This window comes from Emydura macquarii, unplaced genomic scaffold (assembly GCF_026122565.2).
Source record: "Emydura macquarii macquarii isolate MOO-44397 ecotype Brisbane River unplaced genomic scaffold, CSIRO-AGI_Emac_v2 contig_2699, whole genome shotgun sequence".
Classification (NCBI taxonomy): Eukaryota; Metazoa; Chordata; order Testudines; family Chelidae; genus Emydura; species Emydura macquarii.
The window spans coordinates 4,749,108-4,775,385 of NW_027132836.1; the positions used below are offsets into that span (position 1 = coordinate 4,749,108).

At 45.2% G+C, this 26,278-nt stretch overlaps 1 protein-coding gene across 6 annotated transcripts in view; it reads left to right on the forward strand.

Annotated features, from left to right (window-relative positions):
• The window catches only part of MYO1C (myosin IC), a 117,903-nt gene that overhangs the window by 35,921 nt on the left and 55,704 nt on the right, over window positions 1-26,278 (forward strand). For 3 of the 6 annotated variants that reach the window (XM_067566016.1, XM_067566020.1, XM_067566017.1), the window contains exons 2-5: window positions 16,523-16,678; window positions 17,372-17,487; window positions 20,443-20,641; window positions 21,258-21,338. In XM_067566016.1, coding sequence (XP_067422117.1) covers window positions 16,523-16,678; window positions 17,372-17,487; window positions 20,443-20,641; window positions 21,258-21,338 — 552 coding nt within the window. Of the gene's footprint in view, window positions 1-16,522; window positions 16,679-17,371; window positions 17,499-17,522; window positions 17,637-20,442; window positions 20,642-21,257; window positions 21,339-26,278 lie in introns of those variants that run through there. The other 3 variants (XM_067566018.1, XM_067566021.1, XM_067566022.1) reach the window with 3 other exon arrangements.

Sequence of the window (26,278 nt, forward strand, 5' to 3'; positions counted from 1 at the left end):
GCTTTGGGTGTGGATGCTTCAAAACAGTTCAGGAACAGAATGTTGCTGGATAGATGTGCTACTGTTGTAAGAACAAACAAGACAATCAACTATTTCCTACCATCAGAGTTCCTGCAGTGGTTCCTTTGGTTTGCTGGAGGCATAAAAGTAGAGACAGCTTCAGGCACAGGAACTTTGCCATGGGTTTGCAGGTGAGAATGTATTGAGTTGGATTCAGTGGAGTCCAGTTGATGTTGCTCCAGTTTGTAACTGCCTTTCTGTGCAAAATTTGCCGCAGCAGAACACATTGCTGCCTTTGCTTTTTTTACTATGGTTTTAAGTTGTAGGCTCTCACCCAAGGTTTCCAGCCTCTTTGATTCCTTTTCTTTCCATTTTTCTCTGTCATTAAACAGCTTGTGCTCCACATGCAGACAGCAGGCTTCTTTCATCTTCGGCTTCGGCTTGTGATCTGTGTGTCTGTCTCTGTCTCTCTCTCTCTCTCTCTCTGTTTAGAAGGGGAGGAGAGTCTTTTTGCTCACTCTCCTCTGTATAAAATGCCTTCTTCAGCAGGCTCCAGAAGGAGTTGGGTAGGCAGGAGTGGATCTTGCCTTTTTTTTTTTTTTTTTTTCTTTTAAAAAAAAAAGATTTTTGGTACAGTCAACTGATTGAAGAGTTGTCCCCAGATTTCTTGTTTTGAGACAGCATAACTGACTTTCTGAAAGTGCTGTGAGCTGGAAAGGATCAGAAATGAAGTTCAGAGCTGTGGTGAGATTTGTTTAACTGCTGTGTTCTTCTGCAGTCTTTCTAATGTGTGTCCAGTGTGAGAGGAATGGAGAGAATTCGTCGAGGTTTGAGCGGGAAGTCCCTGTGTTTCAGATAAAAAATTTCAAATGGAAAACTCCTGGCTGGAAAGTTTTATGTGTGAGTGTTTAAGGTGGGGGAGAAGAAAAGCAGCGCAGGTTGGGGGCTTGTATTTTAAGGAGGTGAGTGGATGTGGGGGTACAGAATGTGGGAAGAGACTGAGGCAGGCATGTGCTTGGGTTGTAGGATGGGCATAAGTGTGTGTATGTATCATGTTCTGGGGTTCTTTTTGTGTGTTTGAGTGGTTTTTGGATGCTATCTCTGTGATGTCACAGATGCCAACCCTTCCTAACTTTGTCATTCTGGGTTTTTGTTTGGTTTTTTTTTTTTTTTTTAAGGTGTAATTATGAAATTACTAATTTGGGCTTAAATCGAGTAATTCTGCAAGCACATACATTTAATGTGTAGAGTGAGTGAGTCACTCACCATCACTCAGGTCTGACGAACACAGCAGATAGCACTGGGAAGGTGGGGTGTGGTTCATTCTTCACAACCCCTGTGGCACAAGTGCATATTGTGCAGTGAGGTTCTGATAGGAGGAAAGCCACAGTGATTTTGAATGTGTTGGGGCACTGCTGGATTCACCACCGAAGCCACAGGCTGTATGTTGTGCTTGAGCTGCCCCGTGTGGAACCTGCTGGACTATGTGAACATGCTCTAGGTACCTAGATGGGATAGTTCAAGCACAGTAGGCAGCCTATGGTGGACAATAATTCCAGTGCCCTACTGACAATCTCTGCAGCTTGTCTCCTTTCAGACCCTCCCTATACAATTTGTGGAGGAGGAGAAGCTGGCAGAGGCAGCAGTGGTGGAGGAGGAGAGAGAGAATGCTATGGAAATTCATAGGCAGCAGGTTTAAAATAAACAAAAGGAAATACTGTTGGGAGCAACAGCATATATAGGCCCTTGGTGTTCTAACCACCATTCATCTAAGACAGCTCAGAGCAGGTTTTGTGACATGGTGATAAAACCACCTGAGTCTCAACTACATTAGCACTTACTTTGTTGCTATCACCAATACATCTGCACTATTAGTGGCATTTATTGTAATTTAGATACTGATTTGTGTAGATAAGACCTCTGAGACCAAAGTGAGCACTTAAGTGAAAGTGTGCTGCTGAATCCTGGTGGTGCCTGCCTAATTCCTTCCCATGTGTGTAAACTGGGCATCTGAAGGCTGAGCTCTAAGGTTTGTGTTTGGGATTCTTCTCACAAAGGGGCAATACAAGTGACAGCAGGCATGTCCCCACCAGTAGATGCAGAGGGCAGGGTTCCCAAAGGTATGATGTAAAAGGCAGTTCATAGCAATGAGTGAGCAATGATGCATCTGATACTGACTGATCCTAATGCTTGTCAGGCTGTTGTTTAATGTTCTCCATGAGAAGAAAGGAAATTCAGAGGAGCCTTTCATATAGGATGGTGTGCTGTAATGCTGGTTCCATCTGTGGATTATATTGCTATCTCTGAAAGACATAATTGTGTTAGATTGTTGAGGGCAGAGGGGAGTTGGAGCATTGTCCAGCTAGGAGGGCAGTGATGTCAGATATGAGCAAGGACATAGGGCAATAGTAATAATGAAGTGTGATGCAATGGTGTTTGGGATGAAAGGACATTGATATTTAGAAGGGACTAGAGCAAAGCTTGGAAGCCAGTAAACAAAGGGTACAGCAGAATCTTAGATGAGGGTGCATTGCTGGTGGTGAGTTGATATGGATTTGGAGGAGTGTTATGGAGTTAGTGTGTACCATCCTCAGTAAAAGTTTCACTAGAGCCAGGGACTTTGTCTTATTCATATACCCCTCCTCTCTGCCTGACCTTGAAACTACTACAACTCTCATGTAAAAGTGCTATGTAAGGGTATTTTCTGGGGTTTTTTGTATTTGTCATAAGACCTCTGTGAAGTTGCTGTGGGACTCAGAAACCCATGGCTCAAGTTCTTGTGTAACGCCACACAATCATAGAAGTGACGGATTGGAAGGGACCTCAGTAGGTCATCTAGTCCAGTTGTCTGCACTCAAGGCAAGACTAAGGAATAACTAGACCATTCCTGACAGGTGTTTTGTCTAACCTGTTCTTTAAAAAGCTCCAAAGACAGAGATTCCACAACCTCCCTAAACAATTTGTTCCAGTGTTTAACTACCCTGACAGTTAAAAAGATTTTCCTAATGTCCAACCTAAACCTCCCTTGCTGCAATTTAAGCCCACTGCTTCTTGTCCTAGCTCAGGTTAACAAGAACAATTTTTCACCCACCTCCTTGTAACAAACTTTTATGTATTTGAAAACTGCTACCATGTTTCCTTTTCTCCAGACTAAACAAACCCAATTTTTTCAATCTTTCCTCATACATCATGTTTTCTAGTCCTTTAATCATTTTTGTTACTCTGCTGTGGACTTTCTCCAATATGTTCATATCTTTCTTGAAATGCGGTGTCGAGGATTGGATACATTACTCCAGTTGAGCCCTTATCAGTGCTGAGTACAGTGGAAGAATTACTTCTCTTGTCTTGCTTACACCACTTCTGCTAATGCATCCAAGAATGACGTTTTCTTTTTTTTTGCTACAGTGTTACACTGTTGACTCATTTAGCTTGTGATCCACAATAACCCCACAGTACTCCTTCCTAAGCAGTCATTTCTCATTTTGTATGTGTGCAATTGATTGTTCCTAAGTGGAGTACTTTGTATTTGTCCTTATGAATTTCATCCTATTTCAGTCCATTTCTCCAGTCTGTCCAGTTCATTTTGAATTTTAATTATATCCCCCAAAAGCATTTTCATCGCCTCCCAGCTTGGTATTGGCTGCAAACTTTATAAGTGTACTCTCTATGACATTATTTAAATCGTTGATGGAGATATTGAACAGAACCAGACACAAGACTGATTCCACTTCATATGCTCTTCCAGCCTGAATGTGAACCACTGATAACTACTCTCTGGGAATGGTTTTCCAGCCAGTTATGCACCCACCTTATAGTAGCTGCGTCTAGGCTTTATTTCCCTATTTTTTGTCAGTCATGGATATTGGAACCATCATGGATACTAGAACCAGCAGCATCTTTTTAACTGATTTACAGAGCTGGTGCCACCTGATAAAAAGCAAAAATGCCAGCTCCCTAAATATAGAAATCCATTTTGTCTAAGTTTCCCTGATCTCTTTCTGGTTTTCCCACTTCATTTTTCTCACTGTTGTTTTCTGTTTAGCTTTCTGAACAGTGTTTAGCTTGCAACAGTGTCCAAACTCCTGCAGAATTATTCATCAAAATAACTTTCCCCTCTACACTTCTGATTCTCCCTTCTCCCCTCTCAAAGTCCCTGCCACAAACCTGTAATATACTTTAAAAATACACAGTATGATTTAATTACCAGCAAATCTAGTTATACTTTGCATTTCAGGGGATCGAATGAATCTGAAGTGTAGATAGTTGGAGTAACAGAAGTTCCACATCTTCAGTTTTTAAAATAAAAGCTGCCAGTAGAGAGATTACAGTAAATTTTTCTAGACAAAAGTAAGACTGTTTTTCCCTCTATTGTGTCATTAGTATTACTAAAGTGTTCCAGCTTATGTCCTCTATATTTAATAGTCAAAATATTGAAGGTCCTCCAAATTAAACTGTTTAAAGGCATCAATCAAGAGTGGCATTCCTCTCCCCCTCAAACCTTTTTCAGAACAATGGCATTGTGTGGAAGTAAATTCTAAAGAAATGGTGAGCGAATCAGGAGGGCATCATCAGGGAGAGAGAACCAGATTCTGCATGTGAGCTCCTCAAACTCTCAGCAGTAACCTCTAGAACACCAATTCCAGGAATTACGTTTCCTGTAATGTTTACTATAAAGCAATCAAAAAGAGAAAATTATTCTATAAACACTCCTTGAGTGAGGCAGCCACTGACATGCTTCTCTCTGAGTTAACGGTTACCCATTTACACTGTGCTAATGGCGATTCTTAGCTGTTTTTATCAAAATTCTGATTTTCTCATCCTTTGCTCAAAGTGGCTTACCCAGATGAAAGGGGATAGCATTGTATTAAATGTCCTTTCAAGATCCTGACATTCAAATGCATCTTGGTTGGGCTGCATTTTGTCTGGTATCTTGACTTGGACCTTACCGCCTTGGGTGGCCCTACCTGGAGTATAAGATTCCTGATGGTTTTGCTCTTAGTCTTTAGTACACTCATACTTTTAGTTTACAAAGTGGTGGTAATCCCACTCTCCTCTACGGCTGTGAGATTTGCGTGATTTACAGAAAACATCTGAAAAACCTGGAACGCCAGTACTTTCTTTGGAAGATCCTCAACATAAAGTCGGAGGATCGCCGCACTAACATTAGTGTCCTCACAGAAGCCAACATCTTCAGTGTTGAGGCCCTAATTATCCAGCACCAGCTGAGGTGGAGCAGGCACTGAGTGTGCATGTCTGATGCATGCCTACCAAAACAATTGCTATGCCCCACTCATCAAAGGAGAAAGGAAACGGGGAGGCCAAAAGAAACGCTTCAAAGACACCCTCAAGACAAATATCAAGAGATGTGACATCAACATCACACGCTGGGAGACAGCAGCCCAAGACAGGCCTAACTGGCAAAGATTTGTCAAAGAAGGAATGACCACTTTTGAGGAAAATCTCCTCACCTTGGCTGCAGAAAAATGCCAGAACAGAAAGGACAGACAATTGTCATGCAGCAATCGAGGTCCAAGCCTGCCTTCCAATACCACTTGCAATGTCTGCCAACAAGTCTGTGGCTCAAGGATTGGACTCCTTAATCACCAAAGAGCCCATGTGAAATAAACACCTGTAAAAGATCATCCTCATCTGCCGAGGGATCGCCAACATTCAAGTGCAGAATTTAACATTCATTTATTTTTTCTGTCTGCTTAAATTTCAAACAGTACATATATAGAATGAGATTTATTAGAATAAAAATAATTATTTGAGCACAGTTAACTTCAGGGCAGTTCAGCTGCCACTCACATTCAGTAGCAGGGTATTGTTAAATAAGACCTTAGCATGTTGTCTTGTGAGCCCTCTCTCACACCAGCCACTGACCATATGTCTAATAACGCACTGCCTTTTGCTTTTTGCAGGGTGGTGTAGCCGTGTTAGTCCCAGGATATGAGAGACACCAGGTGGGTGAGGTAATATCTTCCATTGGACCAGCTTCTGTTGGTGAGAGAGGCAAGTTTCTAGCTCCACAGAGCTGAAGAAGAGCTGTGTGGAGCTGAAAAGCTTGCCTGGTCTAGTAAAAGATATTACCTCACCCACCTTGTCTGTCTTTGCTGGGCACAACTGCCCAAGGATGTCACCTGGTGAGTGGGGAGGTAAGGATATTGTAGGTGGGCAGAAAAATGCTTGTCTGTAAGGTCTCCAGTCCCAGTACACCCTGGCTGCTTCTTTTAGTTGTCTCCTTGGCACCAAAAATCTCTCATTTCCTTGCTGTTTGGGTAGGAGTCAACTTCTGGAACACCCTTTTCTGCCTAGGGGCTTTTAAGGCTAGTAGCACTGTACTATCTAAGCACATCACAGTTGTTATGAATTTTGTCCTCCCAATGCTTCTGTGAGGTGGGAGAGTGCTATTCCCATATTTACAGATGGAGACCTCAGGCCAAGGATTGATTAAGTGATTAGTTTTCTTGCTACCTCCTAATCTGGCCCACATCCCATCTCCTTCCTGGACTGTAGAGTGGAGCAGAGATCTGGAAGATGATTTTGCAAATGTTCAAATTACAAATTCTGCTGAAAAATACTACACTGGTTGGGTGACAACTGCATTATAACTTGGCACCCCAGCATGATTGTATTTATAATGTAGGTGGTATGTCCTAATTCTGTTAGTTGTGTGTTTGTGCCAGACTCCAGAATCCAAACCAAGTTGCAGTTCAGATGCTAATTTGGTCCCTAATCTCCTTTCCCATCGTCCTTTTTTGGAGCTGGCTCTGGAATTCTCAGCTCGCCTGCATTTCATTTTGGTATCAGGATGAATGTGCCTGATTTTCTAATACAGCAGCAGCCTCCTATGGTGGACTTCAGTACAGTTCTGCTTTCTGCACAATGGATATTAGCCAGTTTATTATAATACATTACAGGGGAGATTTTGAGAAGTGCCTAAAATATTTAGGAACACAAATCCTGTTGAGTGGGACTGGTGATTGTCAAGTCTCTGATACATTATATAACACCATTTATTGTGAGGGTTCCCAAGTGCTTCACAAACTCAGAGGAGTGAGGATTGGCCAAGGCACAGGGGTGACACTTTATTAATCAATTGTTGCACTTAAATTGTAGAAGTGGTTTATACACCTGTTTGTCTGAGAATGCTTCATTATGATTGCTAGCTTGTACCCTTTCCTGTAGACCCCACAATGGGATTGTTTGGAAATGTTGGTACAAAAGAAAAGACTCTTGCAACCAGAGCAAGTTATTAATGCATTATACAGCCCCTGCCCTGCTCTCAAGTAGTTCCTGGCTGGAGGTTCACCAGATCATATCATCCCTACATTTAGCCTGTACTCGTTTGAAAGAAGCTAATCACTCACAGAAAAATGTCAAAGGGAAGCGCAAACTAACTTTAAAAAAGGTCACTGAAAAAAATGCTCTGTACGTTTATCATGCAGTGCAGAGAAGGCCCTGTTTTTCATTTGGGGATTTGTGGGTTGTGGGAACCTACCACACTTCAACACTTAAAACTAGTAAAAAATAAAATGTTTCCACCCCCAAAACACTATGTAAGGATTTAGTGAGCCAACCTAAATGGAGGTTTTATCAGCCCTTGCTAGGCAGTACAGTGTGTTAAAGTTCTATTGTATTCAAAGGAACTAAGCTGTAAGGAGGAAAATTCTGATCCTGTTTAGTCAACCATTTAGTCTCAGCTGGTGTAAATCAGCCTGAGCTTGATGGGCTTCGTGGAACTATACCAATTGACACCAGCCCAGAGTCTCTCCCAAAGTATAATTAAAGAGAAGAAAAGGCCTGTGGAAGCAGTGCTGCTTTAGTAATTGCACTGGCTCAGTCCCATCTTTCAGCAGTCACTGATTGTGCTTTCCTGGCTCTGAGCCACTGTTGTACTGACTGTTCTGGAAAAAAGTTTAGAAGCATAGAGTGGGTTAAAATAACCTGGGCATGGCTCCCCTATGTTCATACCCAATCATCAGTTCAAGAAAGTCGATTCTACAATTTTGTTTGCTCTGCAACTCCACAAAAGAATGGTAACAAACAATTGTAATCTCCAATAAGCACTCAAGACACAAGTTTGAGAGAGAAGGTACAGGATGCTCTTATTAATTGGACAAGCTGTAGAATCAGACTGTGTGCTTGGATTTCTGGGAAACTCTTCCTGTAGTTCACACAGGGCAAACTAAGAGGCCCAGAATGGAGATTAGCATAGTCCCTCCCATATCAGTAAGACGACATCTCACTAGCATGGTCACTCACATACTTGTAACATAAGGCTTGTGGAAGCAGCTGTCACTTCGGCTCAGGTATTCTCTTTGGGCAGTGAAAGTGCAGAAGCAGAGCTTTCTGGATGCTTGGGATCTCTGAACTAGGGAACTGTTGCTTCCTCAGGTGGTGGTAAACCCTAGCAATGCCTATAAAATATTTATTAGCCACTCCTAGAAAGGCTCCCATTGTTGAACAAGTGATGCCCCATATTCTTGTGATTGCATCACTTCAGAGCAAGTCTTGACAATGTTTCCACTTGCACTATTTTGCAAGGATGCTGTTCGTGAAGCCTGTAGGGAGGGGAACCATGTGATGGACACTTAGTGCCGGAGTTGTGATGACAATGGCAAAGCACTTGAATTATATGTCCATACAGCAAAAACAATGAGAGTCCTGTAGCACGTTAAAGATTAACAAATTTAATTTCTTCAGGCATAAGCTTTCATGGGCTGCAACCCACTTCATCAGATTTTCATCATGTCCACATAGACTTTTTTCACCTGATCTTGACACATGGCTTTAACATACCATTTCCAACAGTGTCCCCTTTATTTTTTTTTCTGGTATATAAGAAGTTACAAAGGGTAAACGGTGAGTTTCAGAAAAAAACAGGCAGACAGAGAACAGGACTTCTATCAAAGGTAGCTTCAGATTTAGAATTAGTCTTTGCTTTGAATTCCATTGTTTGCTGTGTCAGTAGGTGAAATGAGTCCATAGAGGGAAGGACATCCATGTTAAGGCCAGAAAGGATCATCTAGGTGACCTCCTGCAAAACACAGGTCATAGGATTTCCCTGTAATAATTCCAGCCTCAAGTCCCATAGCTGTGTGTGAGAGAGAGCCTATTAGAAAAACATGTAACTTTGATTTAAAAATTTCCACTGATGGAGAATCCAACACAATCCTTGGTAAAATTAACTGGTAAAGATCTGGTGATTGATTACTCTGACAATTAAAAATTTGCACCTTATTTTTAGTCTGAATTTATGTAGCTTCAGCTCCCAGCCATTGGCTCTAGTTGTAACTTATTGTCTGCTTGTTTAAAGTAACTTTTAGTTCTTTTCTTTATTCAGCACCTTAATGTCACACTTATCACTCAGTGTGAAAATATGCTCCCCTTTATGCTGTTTCTGCCCTTTTGTCCTCCTCTCTCTCACTGACCATTCTTTCCTATGCATTACCTTATCGGTAGCAATGCACAATTTCTTACCCACCAAGCCTCACTTCCATCCCTTTATGCATCCCATCTGCTAAAAATGTTCAGCAGTGAAATAGTTAATGCTGACACTTTTAAAGCATTATTAGGCTTGGGAAGTAGCAAGCCAAAATTAATGGTAGGACAGAAGAGTTCACTGCGTTCAGCAATTGTTTCAAGCTCTCTGCACACTCGGTTTACACTAAATTTATATTTGGAAGGTTATCTTCACAGTCTGGAGGGCTCAAAACTTGAAATTAAAACTTAGGTTCTGCAGAACCTGACTTACCTGCAAGCCATGTAAATACATGTAGGGTGCTAGACCAGGCCTGTGGAGGATGGGTTTGAAATAAAGCAATCTAATCATTCCTGATTATTCTTAAAACAGTAAACTCCGTTTTTAAAAGTCTTTGAAAATCAAATGTGGCTGCTTTGTTTCTGCTGAACGAGCCTGGGAAACTAAGAAATGTGTTTGGGGAAGCCATCAGTGTTAGTCATAGGGGATAGGGCTGAAGAAAAGTGTTCTATTTTTCAGGGAGGATATATTGCTTCTTCCTTAATTGCTGGATGTGTTCAGTTTGAGATGGTATGTCCTGGACTGAGAGAGGTGGCCACTGGCTGATGAAAGAGCTATGAAACACTTCTGAGAGCTGTAGTTTAAAGAAGCTGGTCCTGATTTGTTTTCCAGTGACTTCTGCAGGATGATTTATATAATTGCATGTTTCTTTCATTAAATTTACCAAAACAAGCTATACAAGTTAAACATTTCTATATCACTATAACTTCATCCATATTAGGGAGTTGCACTGATTTAACTAAATCAGTTTTTCTACCAGTTTGGTTAAATCATTGCAAAACTATGTAGAGCAGCTCAGAGATGCAGGATCAGCATGCAGGCTAGGTCAATGGACCTACACGTTTGGAAGTTTGCTCCATTAGCTGAGTAATTTGTATCCATTTGATAAATGGTATAGTTCCAAAGTACCAAAGAAATGAAGGACATGCCTATCTTATTATTCATAATCCTGTTCAGTGTGGTGGTGTCTGAGGACCAGCCAAGAACAGGCCCCATTGTGCTAGGCACTGCACAGTGTAGCACACCATCTGAGACCCAAAGAAGTTATAGTTGAAATAGACCAAACAGAGTCAGTGAGGGAAAAGGGAATAGAACACACAGGCAGCATGGAGAATATGATGGTAGCAAATGGCATGTTAATTCCACAATTTTTATTTTGGTGGGTTTAGTAGGATGGAATTATGTGAATTGAAAGAAAAGTAAAGGAAGAGGGTAGACTGAAAGGGGAGTGAGGGGTCAGGAGAGGAAAGAAGAGGCTAAAGGAGGCAAATCATGTGAAGTTAAGTTGAGGTGAAAAGACTATGCAGAGGAGCAGGAGCAAACAGCTAATCAGCACAGGTCAAGAAGGTCCGATCAAAACTACAGAAATTTTCTCTGAACATCCTGAGATCCCTGCTTTGGCTGCTTCTGCAGCTCATTCTCTGGCTGGCTCATACCAGCAAGCAATTCTTCCCCCAGAGCCAGAGAGAGGAAAGTAGGGGAGGCACTACCTGGGTCGTAGTGCACCCAGAGTCAGGGAGTATGTCTCCCTTGCACAGTTCTGAATGGGTGGTTGAAGGGGTAGTGGGGGTGGGACCCTATTATACCCCCTCTTGTCCTCCGCCTTTTCCCCCCAGTGCAGCAATCCCACTTTGACAGCTGCTCGTATGAGCAAGAGTCTGTGGCTGATTCCTCTCTCCTCCCCTTCCCCGCAGGTTGATGAATGGGGTGAAAGAAGCCACCAAATGGGCTTTGCTGGGGAGAATGGAGGAATTGGTTTATGGGACTCAGGCATTTTGCAATAGAAGATTTGTCAGGAGGAATGAATTTAGAGGTTGTTTGCAGAATTGCCAACCCCAGCCTTTCAAAACTTGAGTCAAGCCCCCAGAAATCATGAGATCAACTTAAAAATCATAAGAATTAACCAAAAAGAATGGTGAAGTTCTTTAAATTTGCCCTTTGGCTTCTGTCTCTTTCAGACGCACTCTGGCTTGAGCTTTTCTTCACAGTCAGGGATAGAAAGAATCGTTTTTTTTTTTTTTTAATATGAAAGCTGAAAGACTCAGAGTTACTTGTCTCAAAGAACTGGAGCTTCAAGAGGGACATCAAATATCATGAGACTCACAATAAAATCACATGAGTTGGCAGCACTCTAGGTGTGATGCTGCATACTGAAGACATTAGGAATTATCTTTAACATAAATAAAACACAAACAACCTAAGCTTTCTGCTGAATTTGGCTGTTTCTAGGTTTTGCCCCTGCAGGACATCAATCCCTGTCCCAGAGATGTGCTCCAGCCTCCCTTATATCTTGGGATGGAGTCTGGCAGCCTGAATCAACAAAAATAGCTCATCTTTGTGCAGGGCTCCAGTGCCCAATAGTGGGGTTAGCTCAGCATGAAAGCCCTGCATTCCTGGCTTGTTGCATTATTACTGAGAGAGTGACCAAGGGCTGCTGTCACTTGCCTCAGCCCCCTAAGAAGCCAGCTCCAGCATGGTTCCTGGTAGTTGTGATTCTGGTGATTGATGCATTCTGGGGTATATCAACAGAGTGGGAGCCAGTTGGTGTGACTTTTTCCAGACCAGTCACTAATGTCATCATTATTTTTCCAAATACTTGATTTAAGTATTTGGTCAGATGGAGTCTACAAATACGCAACTCCACTCTAAGGCCAAAAGGGACCACTGTGATCATCTAGCCTGACCTCCTGTATAACACAGACAACTTCCCCAAAATAATTTCTGTTGAATGGGAGTGTAGGCTGGTGGCACAGTCCAGCCAGGGCATCGCAACCCTTCCTTGGGCCCAGGCTCCGAGGAAGACCACAGCGCCTTGGTCTAGGGTAATTTGCAAAGCTTATTCCAAGTCTTTAGCCCAGCCCCAGGTGGGGCGGGCTTCTCTCGCAGTCTGTAGCCCCCTGGCCCTCCCATAGGGCAGGGCTGGTAAGGAGTCTATAACCCCGGCCTTCCAACAGACAGGGCTATTAAGCAGTGTATTGCCCCCGGCCCTCAGGTGTGGTGGGGCAAGTGAAGCAGTTTCTAGCCCCTGGCCCTCCCACAGGCGGGGCTAGCAAGCAGTCTGGTGCCCCTGGCCCACAGGCAGGGTGGGGCAGGCAAAACAGTCTGGAGCCTCCGGCCTTGCAGGCAGGCCAGACTAGTAAAGCTCGGTGTCCTTGGGTAGGCAAGTTCCGAGGAAGCCAAGCACTCCCGGGGTGGTTAGGGAATGTGGGAGGGGGATGCAGGCCCACCCAACTCCACTGCATCTCAGCCCAGGGCCCTATCAGTGGCAGAGTGGTTTGCCACAGAGTCAGCGGGGATCCAGCTGCAACATGCTGACTGGTTTATCCATGGACTCAGCCACTCTCTAGTCGACTGTCCCTGGGCTACTTCCTCCCACCCTTCCCCGGTACCTGCAGCCAGATGTCTCCCTTGGGGTCGCTGGGGTAGACCGTGAGCGGGAGCCCCATGAGTCCCTCACCAGCGGCAGGTCCAGAAACTCCTCAGGGTCATCAGGGAGGGCAGCTCCTCCAGGTCACAGGGTCCCCGGAGATCCTCTGGTACACCAGCCTCAGGCACATCCAGGGGGTCCCTAACGTCAGGCAGCTCCTCCAGGTCAGGGCCAGCCTCGGGGTTTTTCCAATCCAGTGGTCTCAAGTGGCTCTTCCCAGCTAGTAAGGCCCAGCGACCCAATCCAGTCACTCGGGCCCGGGCAGGCCTTGGGGGCTCCAGTCGGTGGGTCAGTTGCTCTGAACAGCCACAGGGCCTGGGTCAGGCATAGACCACAGCCTCTAGGAAGACACATCTGCCTCCAGCGGCGGCTTCCTCTTGACTGAGCTGCTGGGCTGGCCTTTTATACTGCCCTGCCCTGCCCTGCCCTGGCTCCGTCCCTCTGCTTCTGGGCTGTTTGGCCTGCAGGGTCTGGTTCTGCCCAGTAGGGGCGTCCGGACCCCTCCTCCGGCCCAGGCTCCGAGGAAGGCCAGAGCACCTTGCTACAATGAGAGCATATCTTAAAAAAAGAAAGAAAAATCCAATCTTGATTTTAAAAATTGCCAGTGATGGAAAATCCACCGTGACCATTGGTAAATTGTTCCAATGGTTATTTACCCTCACTGCTAAAAATTTACCATATTTCCTGTCTGAATTTGTCTAGATTCAACTTCGAGCCATTGGATAGTGTTCTATCTTTGTCTGCTAGACTGAAGAGCCCATTGTCAGATATTTGTTCCCCATATAGGTACTTACAGACTGATCAAGTTACCCCTTAACCTCTTCATTTAGCTAGGTGTGTCTTGAGCAGTTTTAGGAGATTATCTCCTTTCTCCTAGTCTGTAAAAGTAGCTGCCTAAAATGTAAATAAAGGAAAGTTTAAAAGTAATGGAAATATGAATTTGGCAGAACCGGGTGGTGGGGTCACAACCTTGTGGCCAAATATGAAAGAGACTGAAGGGAAGACATTTAATAAAGTGGATCAAATTAAAAGTTAATAAATTAGTTGGCATTGGAAATGGAAAAAACCCGGGGGTTGCCATCTATTTGATTTTAGAAGGGTCAATATAGGATTGTAAGTATATTACATATTTATACTATAATTTATTTACTTACCTATTTGTATTCCAGTAGTACCTATGGTATGCTAAAAGTTTCACAGATTCCAAGGGCTCACCACTGTGATCATCTAGTTTGATCTCCTGTGTAACTCAGGACATAGAACTTCCCCAGGATAATTCCTAGAGCAGATCTTTTAGAAAAATATCTAATCTTGATTTTAAAATCGTCCTTGATGGAGAATCCACCATGACTCGTAAATTGTTTGTGGTTAATTACATTCACTGTTAAATATGTTATCATTTCCACTTTGAATTTGTCTAATTTCTCTCTCACTCATTCACATACGCATACACACACACACACACACACACACACACACACACACAATTTTTGTTGCCATAGTTATGTCAGTCAGGATTGTGAAAAACCCGCACGCCCATTACCTGACAAATATCTAAACCCCAGTGTGGCTGCATCTGGGCCTACAGAGTTCTTCTGTTGGTACAGCAGATATCATTTGAGGAAGTAGTTGAAAAACTTCTTTTGGCATATGCTGCATGTACACTAGAGGGCTCTACAGATGTAGTTGTTGCTGTATTTGAGGGCTGGGCTAGATGAGCCCTTGCGGTCCCTTCCAGCCCTACATTTTTATATTTAATAATGATCAAGGAATCACACTCAGTACTTTTGGGGCAGATTGTTTGCTCTGTGCCACACAGATGATGCAGAGGAAACAGAATCCACCTGGAAGTCCCTGCTGGGGAATCCCCTAGGGTGGAGAAATTCCCAGCAGGCACAGTGTCAGTGTATTTGGCTCCTGTGCCTGTCTGCCCACAGCCTCGGGTGCAGGGAGGGATGTGACTGGCTCTGGCTGACTCTAACTCACGTAGGGTCTCTTGGGGACTGTAGCCAGCTGGCACAAGTTAGAGCAGATTCCAGGCTGTGTTGGAGCAGAGACTCAAGAGGTTGTAACTGATCTGGTTCTTGGCTTTTCTTTTTTTTTTTTTTTTTTTCCTGCCTCTTCTGGGCGCTCCTGGCTATGTCCCCCGCCCCACCCCAGGCTCAGGCAGAGTCAGTCCTATCTTGCTCCTATTTAAGTAAGCAGAAAATGGAGCAGCCAGAACTAGTCTTTCCTCCCTTCCCTTGCAATGCAGCAGCCAGCCAACAGGGGAGCTTCTGAGCAGCTTCTCAGAGTTTTGCTCACACTACAGCTGTGTTTTTTTACTGTTGCAGCACTACAGATGCAGGGAGCCTGTAGACTTTATTCACCTCTGGGGGGCTGAACTTGAGCTCAGTGGGGCAGGATAGCTGGCAGCAGGCTGCAAGAACGAGCCCTACGATCAGATGGCCCAGACTGGGCAATAGCATTTGTGCATAGCCACTGTGAGTGCCGGGCGGGGAGTTGGGTAACAGTTTGTGTAGTGTTTAGGGGAAGGACTGAGAAAAGCCCCACTGCTCCCTGTACTCCAGCTCTCTGAGCAGAGTTCAGTTTCTTAAGCAGCTCTTGGTGTCCCCCTGTGTACAGGCGTGGTGCGCACACACCCCCCCCCCCCCCCCCCCCCCCCCAAAAGCTGCTGTGTGCTATGGCTGCTGACTAGAGAAGCTCCCTAGCAGGAAGGACCAGCTGTGATTTAGACACAGCAGGCTTGGCCAGCCCCAACTTTGCACTAAAATTGCTTCTCCCTAACTATTTTTGAAGGAGAGGCTAGAGCAGTGGCCCCACTCTCACCAGCAACAAGGAGAAGAGCTTTGGGGAAGAAAAGATGGTTGGAAAATGTTGATGTAACAGTGCCAGGTTTGGAAAATTCTGTGAAAAATGAGCAGAGTACAATCACCACCAGCACCCCGTGCAACCAGAGAGGGTACAGCTCCCAGGGACAAATCCAGCTCCCTCAGAGAAGGATGAAGAGAGCAACTTCAGCTCCACTCCCATCAATTGGGGCCTGGAAGCCGAGGGAACAAAGCCTTGTAGGCCGCTGAAGGAGCTAACTGACAGCATCGACATCTGGCTTTTCACTGCTACAGAAAAGCAGGGCTGGCTCTGCCCAGTTCTAATGCCAGGCTGGAGAAGGACCAGGCTGTTGCTGGGACTGCAAGTAAAACAATGAAGGGAGTTGTGGAAGTGCCATATCAACCAACAATATTTTCAAGATTAATATTCAACACAAAGTATTCAACAAAATATTAATAATTCTTCTTGTGACATTTATTCGATCCTGCATTATTACTGATTGGAGTTTTAGCAATAGCTTTTTCCCCTAAGACTGCCTTGTCTTCTGGCAGACTGGCCATTGCTAGTGTGAAATGACTGGGGGGTTGCTTTGTTAATGGAGTTGATTTATTTTCTCCTGTTTGTTTGTTGACCCTGTGTCTGTGCTTTATGGGCTATGTGGTCTGAGTGTCATGAAAGTCTCAACCTCTCAATTTCACTGCTTTTGGTTTTGGTTGCAGGCAGCAGGGAGTGACGGTATCCGGTTAACAATGGAGAGTGCTTTGACAGCCCGTGACCGTGTGGGGGTTCAGGATTTCGTCCTGCTTGAGAACTTTACTAGTGAAGCAGCCTTTATTGAAAACCTACGTAAACGATTCAAGGAGAATCTGATCTATGTAAGTAGCAGAGCAGCAGCCACAGCGCTGATCTTTGACTAGAATTTGGATGTTTGCTCTCAAAGCCAGACATGGTGATTTTATTCTCCAGGTGTGAGATCTAGTTATGGTGGTATCCTCTAGCTCCCTTTTATAGCCCATGATCCTTTTCTCAGACCCATTCTGTGTACTGACTTGTTGGCATATATAGAGCCTGATTATCAGGGTTGCTGAGCATCTGCAGTTTCAGTTAATTTCAGCTGGGGAATTCTGAGTGCCCGGCACCACTGAAAAGCTAGCACATACTGTATTCTTCCAACTACATAAAGCTATTCTGTTGTGGTGATGATAAACCCAGGCTTGGCTCTGGTCCCAAATATTGGAATGAATGGTCAAAAATAAACCAGTACTGAAGCTGCATTGCTGGGATCTCGAGAAACTCTGCAGCAGTTACTAAAGGATATAAGTGAAGCCTTTTCCATAAAGGGGACACATCCAACACTAGTGCTGTATTCCCACATTTACTATCTGTGAGGTTGTTTCTTCAGCCTCCCAAGTCACACACTCTCCAAAATTGTTAATGTTAACAGCATTCCAAATGCCCTTGTTGCATGCCATCCCTAAAACAATATTTGGAATTCCAGAGTAATTGAGGGCTCTTGTAGAAGCAGATAATAGCCTTCATGTAATGCTTTTCCTTTTTGCTCTTTTCAGACTTACATTGGCTCAGTTCTGGTGTCAGTAAATCCATACAAGGAACTGGAAATCTACAGCAAACAACACATGGAGCGATACCGAGGTGTCAGTTTCTATGAAGTCTCTCCTCACCTGTGAGTGGCCTGTGGGTAAACAATATAGTTTGTGCCATTCCCACCTGGCTTGTTTAATACTGATATACTGAAAGCAACCATACAGGACTTTTTTCCCTTCAGTCTTCCAGAGTACCAGATTAAGTGGAACAAAAGGAGCTGTTTAGAAGGTGTGGTGTCTGGCTGTCTTTATTCCTGTTTCTCTTTCCAAAGAGAGTGAGTTACGTTTGAGAGTGTTACTTGGAAAGGGAGTTAGTTCCTTCCTGGCCAAATGATTTGAGACTCAGAGGAATCCAAGCTGCTGCCCTGCCTAGGCAGGACCAGAGACCTCATTGTTCCCAGGTTATTTGGTGTCAGATGATCTGGTGCTGTTTCCCTTGCTGCTAAGAAGCTTATTTAGCTTATGACTAAACTGAGGGGTGGGGGTGTGTGTGTGTGTGTGTGAGAGAGAGAGAGATGGCTTTGAGTAAACTAGGGAAAAGTGTGTGTGTGATGGCTTTTTTTCCTACCTCCTCTGTTACTGCTTGACCAATATTAATCGGATATTTCTCTTGTTGCTAAGATACCATGAGTCCGTTGGAACAAGGAATGTATTTATTTACATGGCCTGGTGAACATTCCCTATTTCCAATTTCCTGTTTAAAATACGTTTTTTGAAGCTTGAAAGTTATTTTTGAACATAACTGAATTTTTCTGTCAGCCCAAGAGAGAGAGAGAACACAGCTGAATGAGCCTCACTGACCAAAGTGCTCTCTGAGCCAGTGCCCAATCTTGAGATAACCCTTGAAGGCTCTTTCTTCCAAAGACTAAACAAGGTTATTCTGAAGGGACGGGGCTCTTTCCTATTATTGGCAGATAATTCAACAGTGCAAGCGAGATGGGAGTGTGTTACAAGCATGATGAGGTGGTGCTAGAAACATGGTTGCTTGGGAAAATCCAGAATCCTTAAAATTGTATTAATTATGCCATAAATGGAATATTTTGTGTTTACTTTTTTTCCATCTCCTTTCCACACAACTCTTTGAAGGAGAATTAAAGTTTAATAAATAACTCTAAAACCCAAGCACTGCTAAGTGTTGCCCACCAGTACATCCTGTCTACATGTACGTTAACTAGAATGTAAACTTTTTAGAACAGGAGCTGTTTGTTTGTTTGCAGTGTTTAACACTGAGCATGCTGTCAGTGCTAAACAAGTCCTTAAAACAATGGACCATTACCCAGTTCTGCTTCTGTTCGGTTATACATTGTGCAAGGGAAGAAGTGCCCTGCAAAGCCTTATTTCTTTTCTTGGACTGTTGAAAGATTATGTTCTCACCTTCATTGCAACGAGCTGATGAAAAATTGTAACTGTACAACTCAGAAGTAAATCCTAAGCTGGGACTGATTCTCATAGGGGAGACTGTATTTCCAGACTAACTCCCTTAGGGCTATTATTGTTGCACAGAAAATAACTTGAATTTTTTATATTTTTATGTTGTGGAGAGATGGGAAACAGACTCATTTTAAGCACTCATTTAAAGCATTTTAAGCACTGCACTGTGTGCTGTTTCACCTATTAACAGCAATTCAGACCATTTTCCTGTGCCTTATTTTTTAACTGGCTTTATAAAATGAAAATAATCCTTGCTATCCAAATACTTTAAAGCTAGTGGGAACACTTGAGAGTCAGATTCTCTGTGTAGTCTGTAGTACCTAGTCATTGAAAAGAGAAAGAGTTTATCCCAGTGGACTTGAAATGTTCACAGTCAGGGTCTGGGCATGCCAAAGAGACAACAGGAGGTCTGAACCCCCAGGAGTGAGCAATTGAATCAACTGATTGTATACAATGTTATTGTGTATACAAATTTCAAGTAAGATCTATGAAAGCTTGTAATGTTCTGAACTTAATAATCATTATGAGACAAGTATATAGGCACAGGTGCTACTGCTACACTCCCTGGCTTGAAGTGGTTTCCGTTATATACAGGGTTTACAGTTTGGTTCAATGGCTCTCAGCACCCCCACTATACAAATTGTTCCCAGCACCCCAGTATACAGGCTATGTTTATTATTTTATATATAGAGAGAACTGGGTTTGTAAAGCTTTATCTCTACCTCACAGCAGGGTGGTGGTCTGCCAGGCAGAGGGGCTGCCTCCCCAACCAGACAAGACTAGCTCCAAGCACCTAACATTGTACTGCCCAGGAAAAGACAAATGATGGGCCATCGGGGTTAATGAGAGAACACTAAGATAGAATTTCCTCACCCCACGTAACCATAACTCACAAAAGACCTTTTTAAAAGGAGACTTGAAACTGAAATCATAATACTTCTTATAGCATGTCCATGGATTCACAGAGATGGTGAATAATAATGTGGACAGCAATCATCCTAAATAAATGGGGAAACTTCACAAAATATAAGGTATGCAGTGCTTTCGGCCTTCCCCTTGTACTTAAGGGGGTTATAAAATCCCTGCATAAGGATATGCAGTCCCGAAGCAAACTCTACAAATAAAATACAGTTTATATTTATTCCACTGTTTTGATTTGGAAATGCCCCAGAAATGGAATTTGGATAGAGGGGGAGAGTAATTTGATTAAACTATAATAAATTAATTTTTTTTACAAAGCAAAATCTTAAGTAGCAAAAGAAGAAATTGTTGTTCACTAATGCTCCTTTCTTTTCCAGAAATGTGTTTGAGATTCTATGCTCTAGCTTAATTTAAACAAGATTTGATGTATTAAGATACCTCAGAAAACTGGTCTAAGCAATAATTACAGAAACTTTGGGTCAGAGTTTCTCAGTCCAGATATACACAGTTCTCAAAGAGCCATCTTTTCTAGTATTTTGCACTGTTGGAATATTGTGGCTGGAGTTGACATTTTTTCTGGTTACGATTGTGATAGTCTGGATACTCTAAAAGCCTAGCTGAGGATTCTCTGCCCTTCACAATTGTGAAAGCATGCTTAATTTCCAGTTATCATTGTTCCTTAGTTATGCTATTGCTGACAACTCATATCGTTCCCTGCGCATGGAGAGGAAGGATCAGTGTATCCTGATATCTGGGGAGAGTGGAGCTGGGAAAACTGAGGCCACCAAGAAAATCCTGCAATATTATGCAGTGACGTGTCCAGCCAGTGACCAAGTTGAAACAGTGAAAGATCGCCTCCTACAGTCCAATCCGGTCTTAGAGGTAATTTGGAGTCCAGGATATGAAACTTGGCATTGTGTAGGCAACTCAGTCCCCTGATTTACAACCAGATATGTATTTGGTGCTGCATTTTTCTGGTGTAGCAGTGACCTCTAGAGTCCAGTTCTGTACAATCTTTACAGTTCCCTTTACTATTTCCACCATCTGTTCAAAACAATGTTATGGGTGTGGGCCTGTGAGAGGGAGAAGTTTGGCAGGCTTGAACAAAGCTGCAAGGTCTGTGACCATTGTGTGCAAGCTAATGAGTTCCTACTGGTGATGGGGGAAGAAGCCTTGACAAGACTTCTTGGGGTGACACATTTTGCTAACAGGGAATGGAATTAAGATGCCTCTTTGCAGGGAGAGAGGAGTGGTTTAACAGGCCCATGTCAGGTGATGATCTTACATTTGCAGTATGCGTACAGCTCAGACAATCAGGACTCAAGTAGTTGCTTGCTTTCTTCTTAGACATGCCTACAGAAGAGACAAACCAGGCTGTATCTCTAGGCCACTAAATAAGCCACTGGCAGCTTTGTGAAAAGTATTTTAAAATGCCCTGTTTGATAGTTTTCTTGTTTGAAACTTGTTTACTTTTTTCTCTGGTACCTTTTTAATTCAGGCATTTGGAAATGCAAAAACCCTTCGGAATGATAACTCTAGCCGATTTGGGAAATACATGGATGTGCAGTTTGATTACAAGGTAAAAATCTGTTTTTATACACTACTATACTATAGGAACTATATACACTACAGTACTAGTACTTGTGGCTGTGCTCGGATGCCTAAACATATAGATATTGAATCTGCATCAACAGTTCAGGCATAGTAAAAACCATAGCAGCCGCTGGTGAAAGGAGTTTACCATTTCAGAAAAGTTTGAGTACAAAGAGCTTTCTAGAGTTGTTCAGATTTATAATTTTAGATAGATAGTTACATACATTTCATTGTGAAACAGTTAGGCTATCTAATGGTACAGAGACTCTGTTCCTCCATCCACAAGCACTCACCTTACCATTACTTCAACTCAGTGTACCACAAACTATGTACCACAATCATAACTGCCCTGTTTTCTTCCTGCTTACCCAACACCTTTATCAACTAATTTTTTCCCAACACTATTGATTGTGGGTGTTTAGTGCGATAGTTGGTTGTGTTGAGAGGAGGGTCGTTTAATAAAGAGTTGTGTGCACATTGGTCATAAAAAGAGGTGATGGAAAACTTGTATCCGTAGGGGGGAAGGGTTAAGGTTGCAGTGTGTGGTTTTAGTGATACTGGTAAAGTAAGTGCTTGTAAGTGGAGGAGTAGAGGGTATTTACCATTAGGAGTTGAACTTCTCCTTCCCTTGCTTTTGTGGGTTTGTTTCATGTGTATGGTATGTGCAGCAACTCTCATAGCTTTCAGCAAATTTTTGTGTGTATTAATGTCATGGGTTTTTTTAAAGTTTAATTGGGGGTGGGCATTATTGGATGAGAGGAGAGGGATGAAGACCTGTGGAGGTAGAAGTATCTTTGCAGTGTTGTTATAGCTGTGGTGGTCCCAGGATGTTAGAGAGACAAGGTAGAAGTATGGCAAGAGAATATTTTATCCACCATCAGCTGTGCATGAACTGCTCGCTGTCGTAGGGTAAATCTGACAGAAAAGTGTAGCTTGTAATGTGGAAGCTTTTGTGTGCTCCTGGCCCCTATATATCTGTTCTTTTTTGAGTGCTTACTCATGTCCATTCCATGTCAGGTGTGTTTGTGCACCAGAGATTTCTCTCTCTGTGGTATCTGTAGTCCGGCACTAGTGCCCTCTGCAATGGTGCACGTATGCACCAATATTAGGGGCACTGCCGGCCCCCCAGTGCTGGAACATTCTTGCCTCCACAAGTCTTCTGCCAGTGGTTTCATCTGTAGATTTAATGTACATAGTTTGTTAGATAAGTTAATTAGTTAGAGTTAGTAGTTACAGTTGTAGTTAATCCCATGGGCCAGAGCATTTCTACCACAAACCAGATTTCAAACCATGTCATAGCTGATCACCCAGGTCACGGCTCGCTCACTCCCTCACCACAGCAAGAGTTTGCCTCAGACTTCTGGGTCACATGGCAGTGTGTACTTACATGGTACACTATGCAAGACTGCGTCTCAGACCCCTTTAAATGCGGCTAGCGTTGATTTACTCCATGACAAGACACAGCCTGGACAAGATCCTTATGATCCCGCCTTGAGTACTTGCCTCATTGGCATGGTGGACAAACCCTGCCCATGTAGCAAGAAGGGTTCCCTTTGCGGTCCCCTGCCCAACACTTTCCTTGGTATCGGATGCCTCGGACCTAGGGTGGGGAACCCACATCAGCTCTCTCAGGGCAAAAGGCCTCTAGTCCACATTACACACAAATGTCAGAGAGCTCAGGGCAATCTATATAGCCTGCAAAGTGTTCCTTCCCTAGATGACAGGAAAGGTAGTATGGATGTTGATCCTGTATTGTCTGTCAATGCATTATGTCAACAAGCAAGGAGAAGCGAGATCCTCAGCCTTTTGCCAAGAGGCATTCCATCTATGGTACTTCTACATGGAACATGCAACCCACCACAAAGCCTTGCACCTCCTGGGGGTCAAAAACACGTTGGCAGATCACCTGAGCAGGTCCCTCTCTTGCCATGAGAGGCCCCTATACCCAAAGGTAGTCAGGGTTCTTCTTCAAGTGCTTGCTCATGTCCATTCCACTATAGGTATGTGCATGCCTCCATGCATGGTTCCCAGAACTTTTTTCCCCTTAGCAGATCCCGTAGGGCCGGCTCCGGTGCCTCCTGGAGCCCTGCGTACATGCCGCGGTATATGAGCCGCTGCCGGCCCTACGCCCCCTCAGTTCCTTCTTTTCACCTGTGACGGTTGCTGGAACTAGCCTTGCTTTCAGCAAGTACTATTCCCCTTGTTTGAACTTATTTGTTGTTCTAAGTTAGTTTTAGTTAAGTATTTAAGTCGTTTTTAGAGTAGTTAGAGATAAGGCAAATCCTTGTAGGGACTTAGTGGCCGGGCTATGTCCTGGTTGTCGGGATTCAAGCTGTGTGCCTCCTGCAGGAAGGCTTTCCTGCTCAGCGTCCCCCATGACTGCTGCCTTAAGTGCTTGGGGGAAGCGCATAGAAAAGACAAATGTAAGATCTGCAGGGCTTTTAAACTGAGGACCAAAAGGACCAAGAAATTTGGTTGAAAGCCCTGCTGATGGAGGCAGCGCTCTGCCCGGCATCCGAGCCGGCCCACTCCACCTTGGCACTGAGCGTGACCTCGGTGCAGAGCGCACTGCCGGCACTGGCCTTGACTCGGCACCGCACAACACCACCGGCACCGAAGAGGAAGAAGCGGAGCGCGGACACTCCCCTCTGCTGTCGGTACGGGCAGGGTCGAGCACGGAGATGCACCAGACCCAGCCTGTCAAGTCTTCTCCGGTCCCTGCATCTCCGGTTAGGAAGCCTTCCCCAACTCCTGGGAGTGGGAGAGTGCCCCTGCCAATGACGTTGACACCGGAGGCTTTTCAGGCGGCAAGAGCCTTGTTGGCCTTGCCTATGCCACCTCCATCCCCCTCCCCCCCCACCGAGGGAGAAGGGGCCGGTGTCATGGGGGAGACCCGTGTTGAGTCCCCCTGAAGGGCAGTGGGGAGGAAGATCTCCTGCTGGATGGCCTCCAGGGGTAGAGCAGAGACGCTCTCCCAGCAGTTGTTCCAGGTTAGTGTTGTCGAGCTGACCTGCTTCAACACAGGATGTGGTGTCTCCCTCTCGGCGCCGATGTCAATCCCTAGCAACAGAGGCAGCGCATGCCAGGAGGCGGCACCGGACGAGGTCTGCCAGGCGGCACTCGGACAGCTCCCATTCTAGATCCTGGCACCGAGGAGTTCACCCGCACCGAGGCGGCGCAGAACCCGGTCACTATCGGAGGACCCAGCACCGAGGAGTTCGCCCGCACCGAGGCGGTGCAGAACCCGGTCACTATCGGAGGACCCAGCACCGAGGAGTTCGCCCGCACCGAGGTGGTGCAGAACCCGGTCACTATCGGAGGACCCAGCACCGAGGAGTTCGCCCGCACCGAGGTGGTGCAGAACCCAGTCGCCATCAGAGGACCCAGCACTGGGCAGTCCATGACACGGAACCTGGTCACCAGAGTTCAGCTCGGCACTGAGGAGTTTGGAGCAGCACCGACCACAGTGACCGAAAGTGTCTATAGGACCGCAAGGCAAGCTGCATCGGAAATCTTCGGTACTGAGACAATGCTCCGGTGCCTCTAGCTCTTCGGAGCGCACCTCCATTCGTCGGCACCCCACGAGAACAGCCAGGCGCTGCCTACAGCTGTTGGGCCACATGGCGACCTGCACGTACGTAGTGAGACTAGTTTGCCTGAGGCTCAGACCGCTTCAGGTGTGGTTGGCCTCAGTATATGTGCCGAGCAGACACCCATTGGACTAGGTGGTCACAGTTCACCCCCCCATCTAAGCCTCCCTGAACTGGTGGTGGACTCCCAGGGCAGTGATGAAGGGTGTTGCGTTCAGGGAGCTGGTCCCATTGGTCACCCTAATTTCTGACTCTTTGGATGTAGGATGGGGAGCCCACATCAGCGCCAACCTAGGCACTCAGGGCTTCTGGTTGGCGGAAGAAAGGCGCCTGCACATCAAATTGAAGGAGCTGAGGGGCATTCGCCTAGCGTGCAAGGTGTTTCTCTGTTTCCTGACAGGCAGAGTGGTACAGGTGCTGACGGACAACGCCGCAGCCATGTTCTACATAAACAGGCAGGGGGGAGCGTGTTCCTCGGCCCTCTGTGAGAAAGCTACCTGTCTGTGGGACTTGGCTATGAGGCATGATTTCCACTTAACTGCCTCTCACCTCCCGAGAGGAGGAACGACAAGGCGGATCGCCTCAGCAGGTCATTTCTACCGCGCCACGACTGGTGCATTGCAGTCAGAGTTGGTGGCTATGATCTTCCAGAAGTGGGGCGTTCCCCAACTGGACCTAATCGCGTCGACCTGGAACACGAAGTGTCCGAAGTTCTGCTCGCTCCGGGGTTGCGAGACTGGGTCAATTTCCGACGCGTTCCTCATCGACTGGACGGGGACCCTCGTACGCGTTCCTGCCCGTTCCGCTCCTGCCCAAGGTCCTGCTGAAAATTAAGAGGGACAGGGTGGACGTTATACTCATCGCTCCGGCCTGGCTGAGACAGCAGTGGTTCAGCATGCTGCTGGACCTCTCAATCGCCCCACCCCTGGAGCTCCTGAGGCGACACGACATTCTCTCCCAGGACCATGGTCACCTGTTGCACCCAGACCTGAACATCCTGCACCTCACGGCCTGGAGGCTCTGTGGCTGACGGAGGGGGAAAGAGCCTGTTTGGTGCAGGTCTAACAAGTCCCGCTTGGCAGCAGGAAACCTTCCACACAGGCCGTGTATTGGGCTAAGTGTTAAGGGTTTATCTCTTGGGTGGAGTCCCAGGGCATTCCGCCCATCCTCTCTCCTGTACAGGCGATCCTGGAGTACCTGCTCCAGCTAAAGCTCCAGGGTCTGGCGCTGGCCTCGCTGAAGGTTTACCTGGTGGCCATTTCGGCCTTCCATCAGCCGCTAGAGGGGAGATCGCTGTTCTCCCATCCCATGTCAGTCAGGTTCCTCAAGGGGGTGA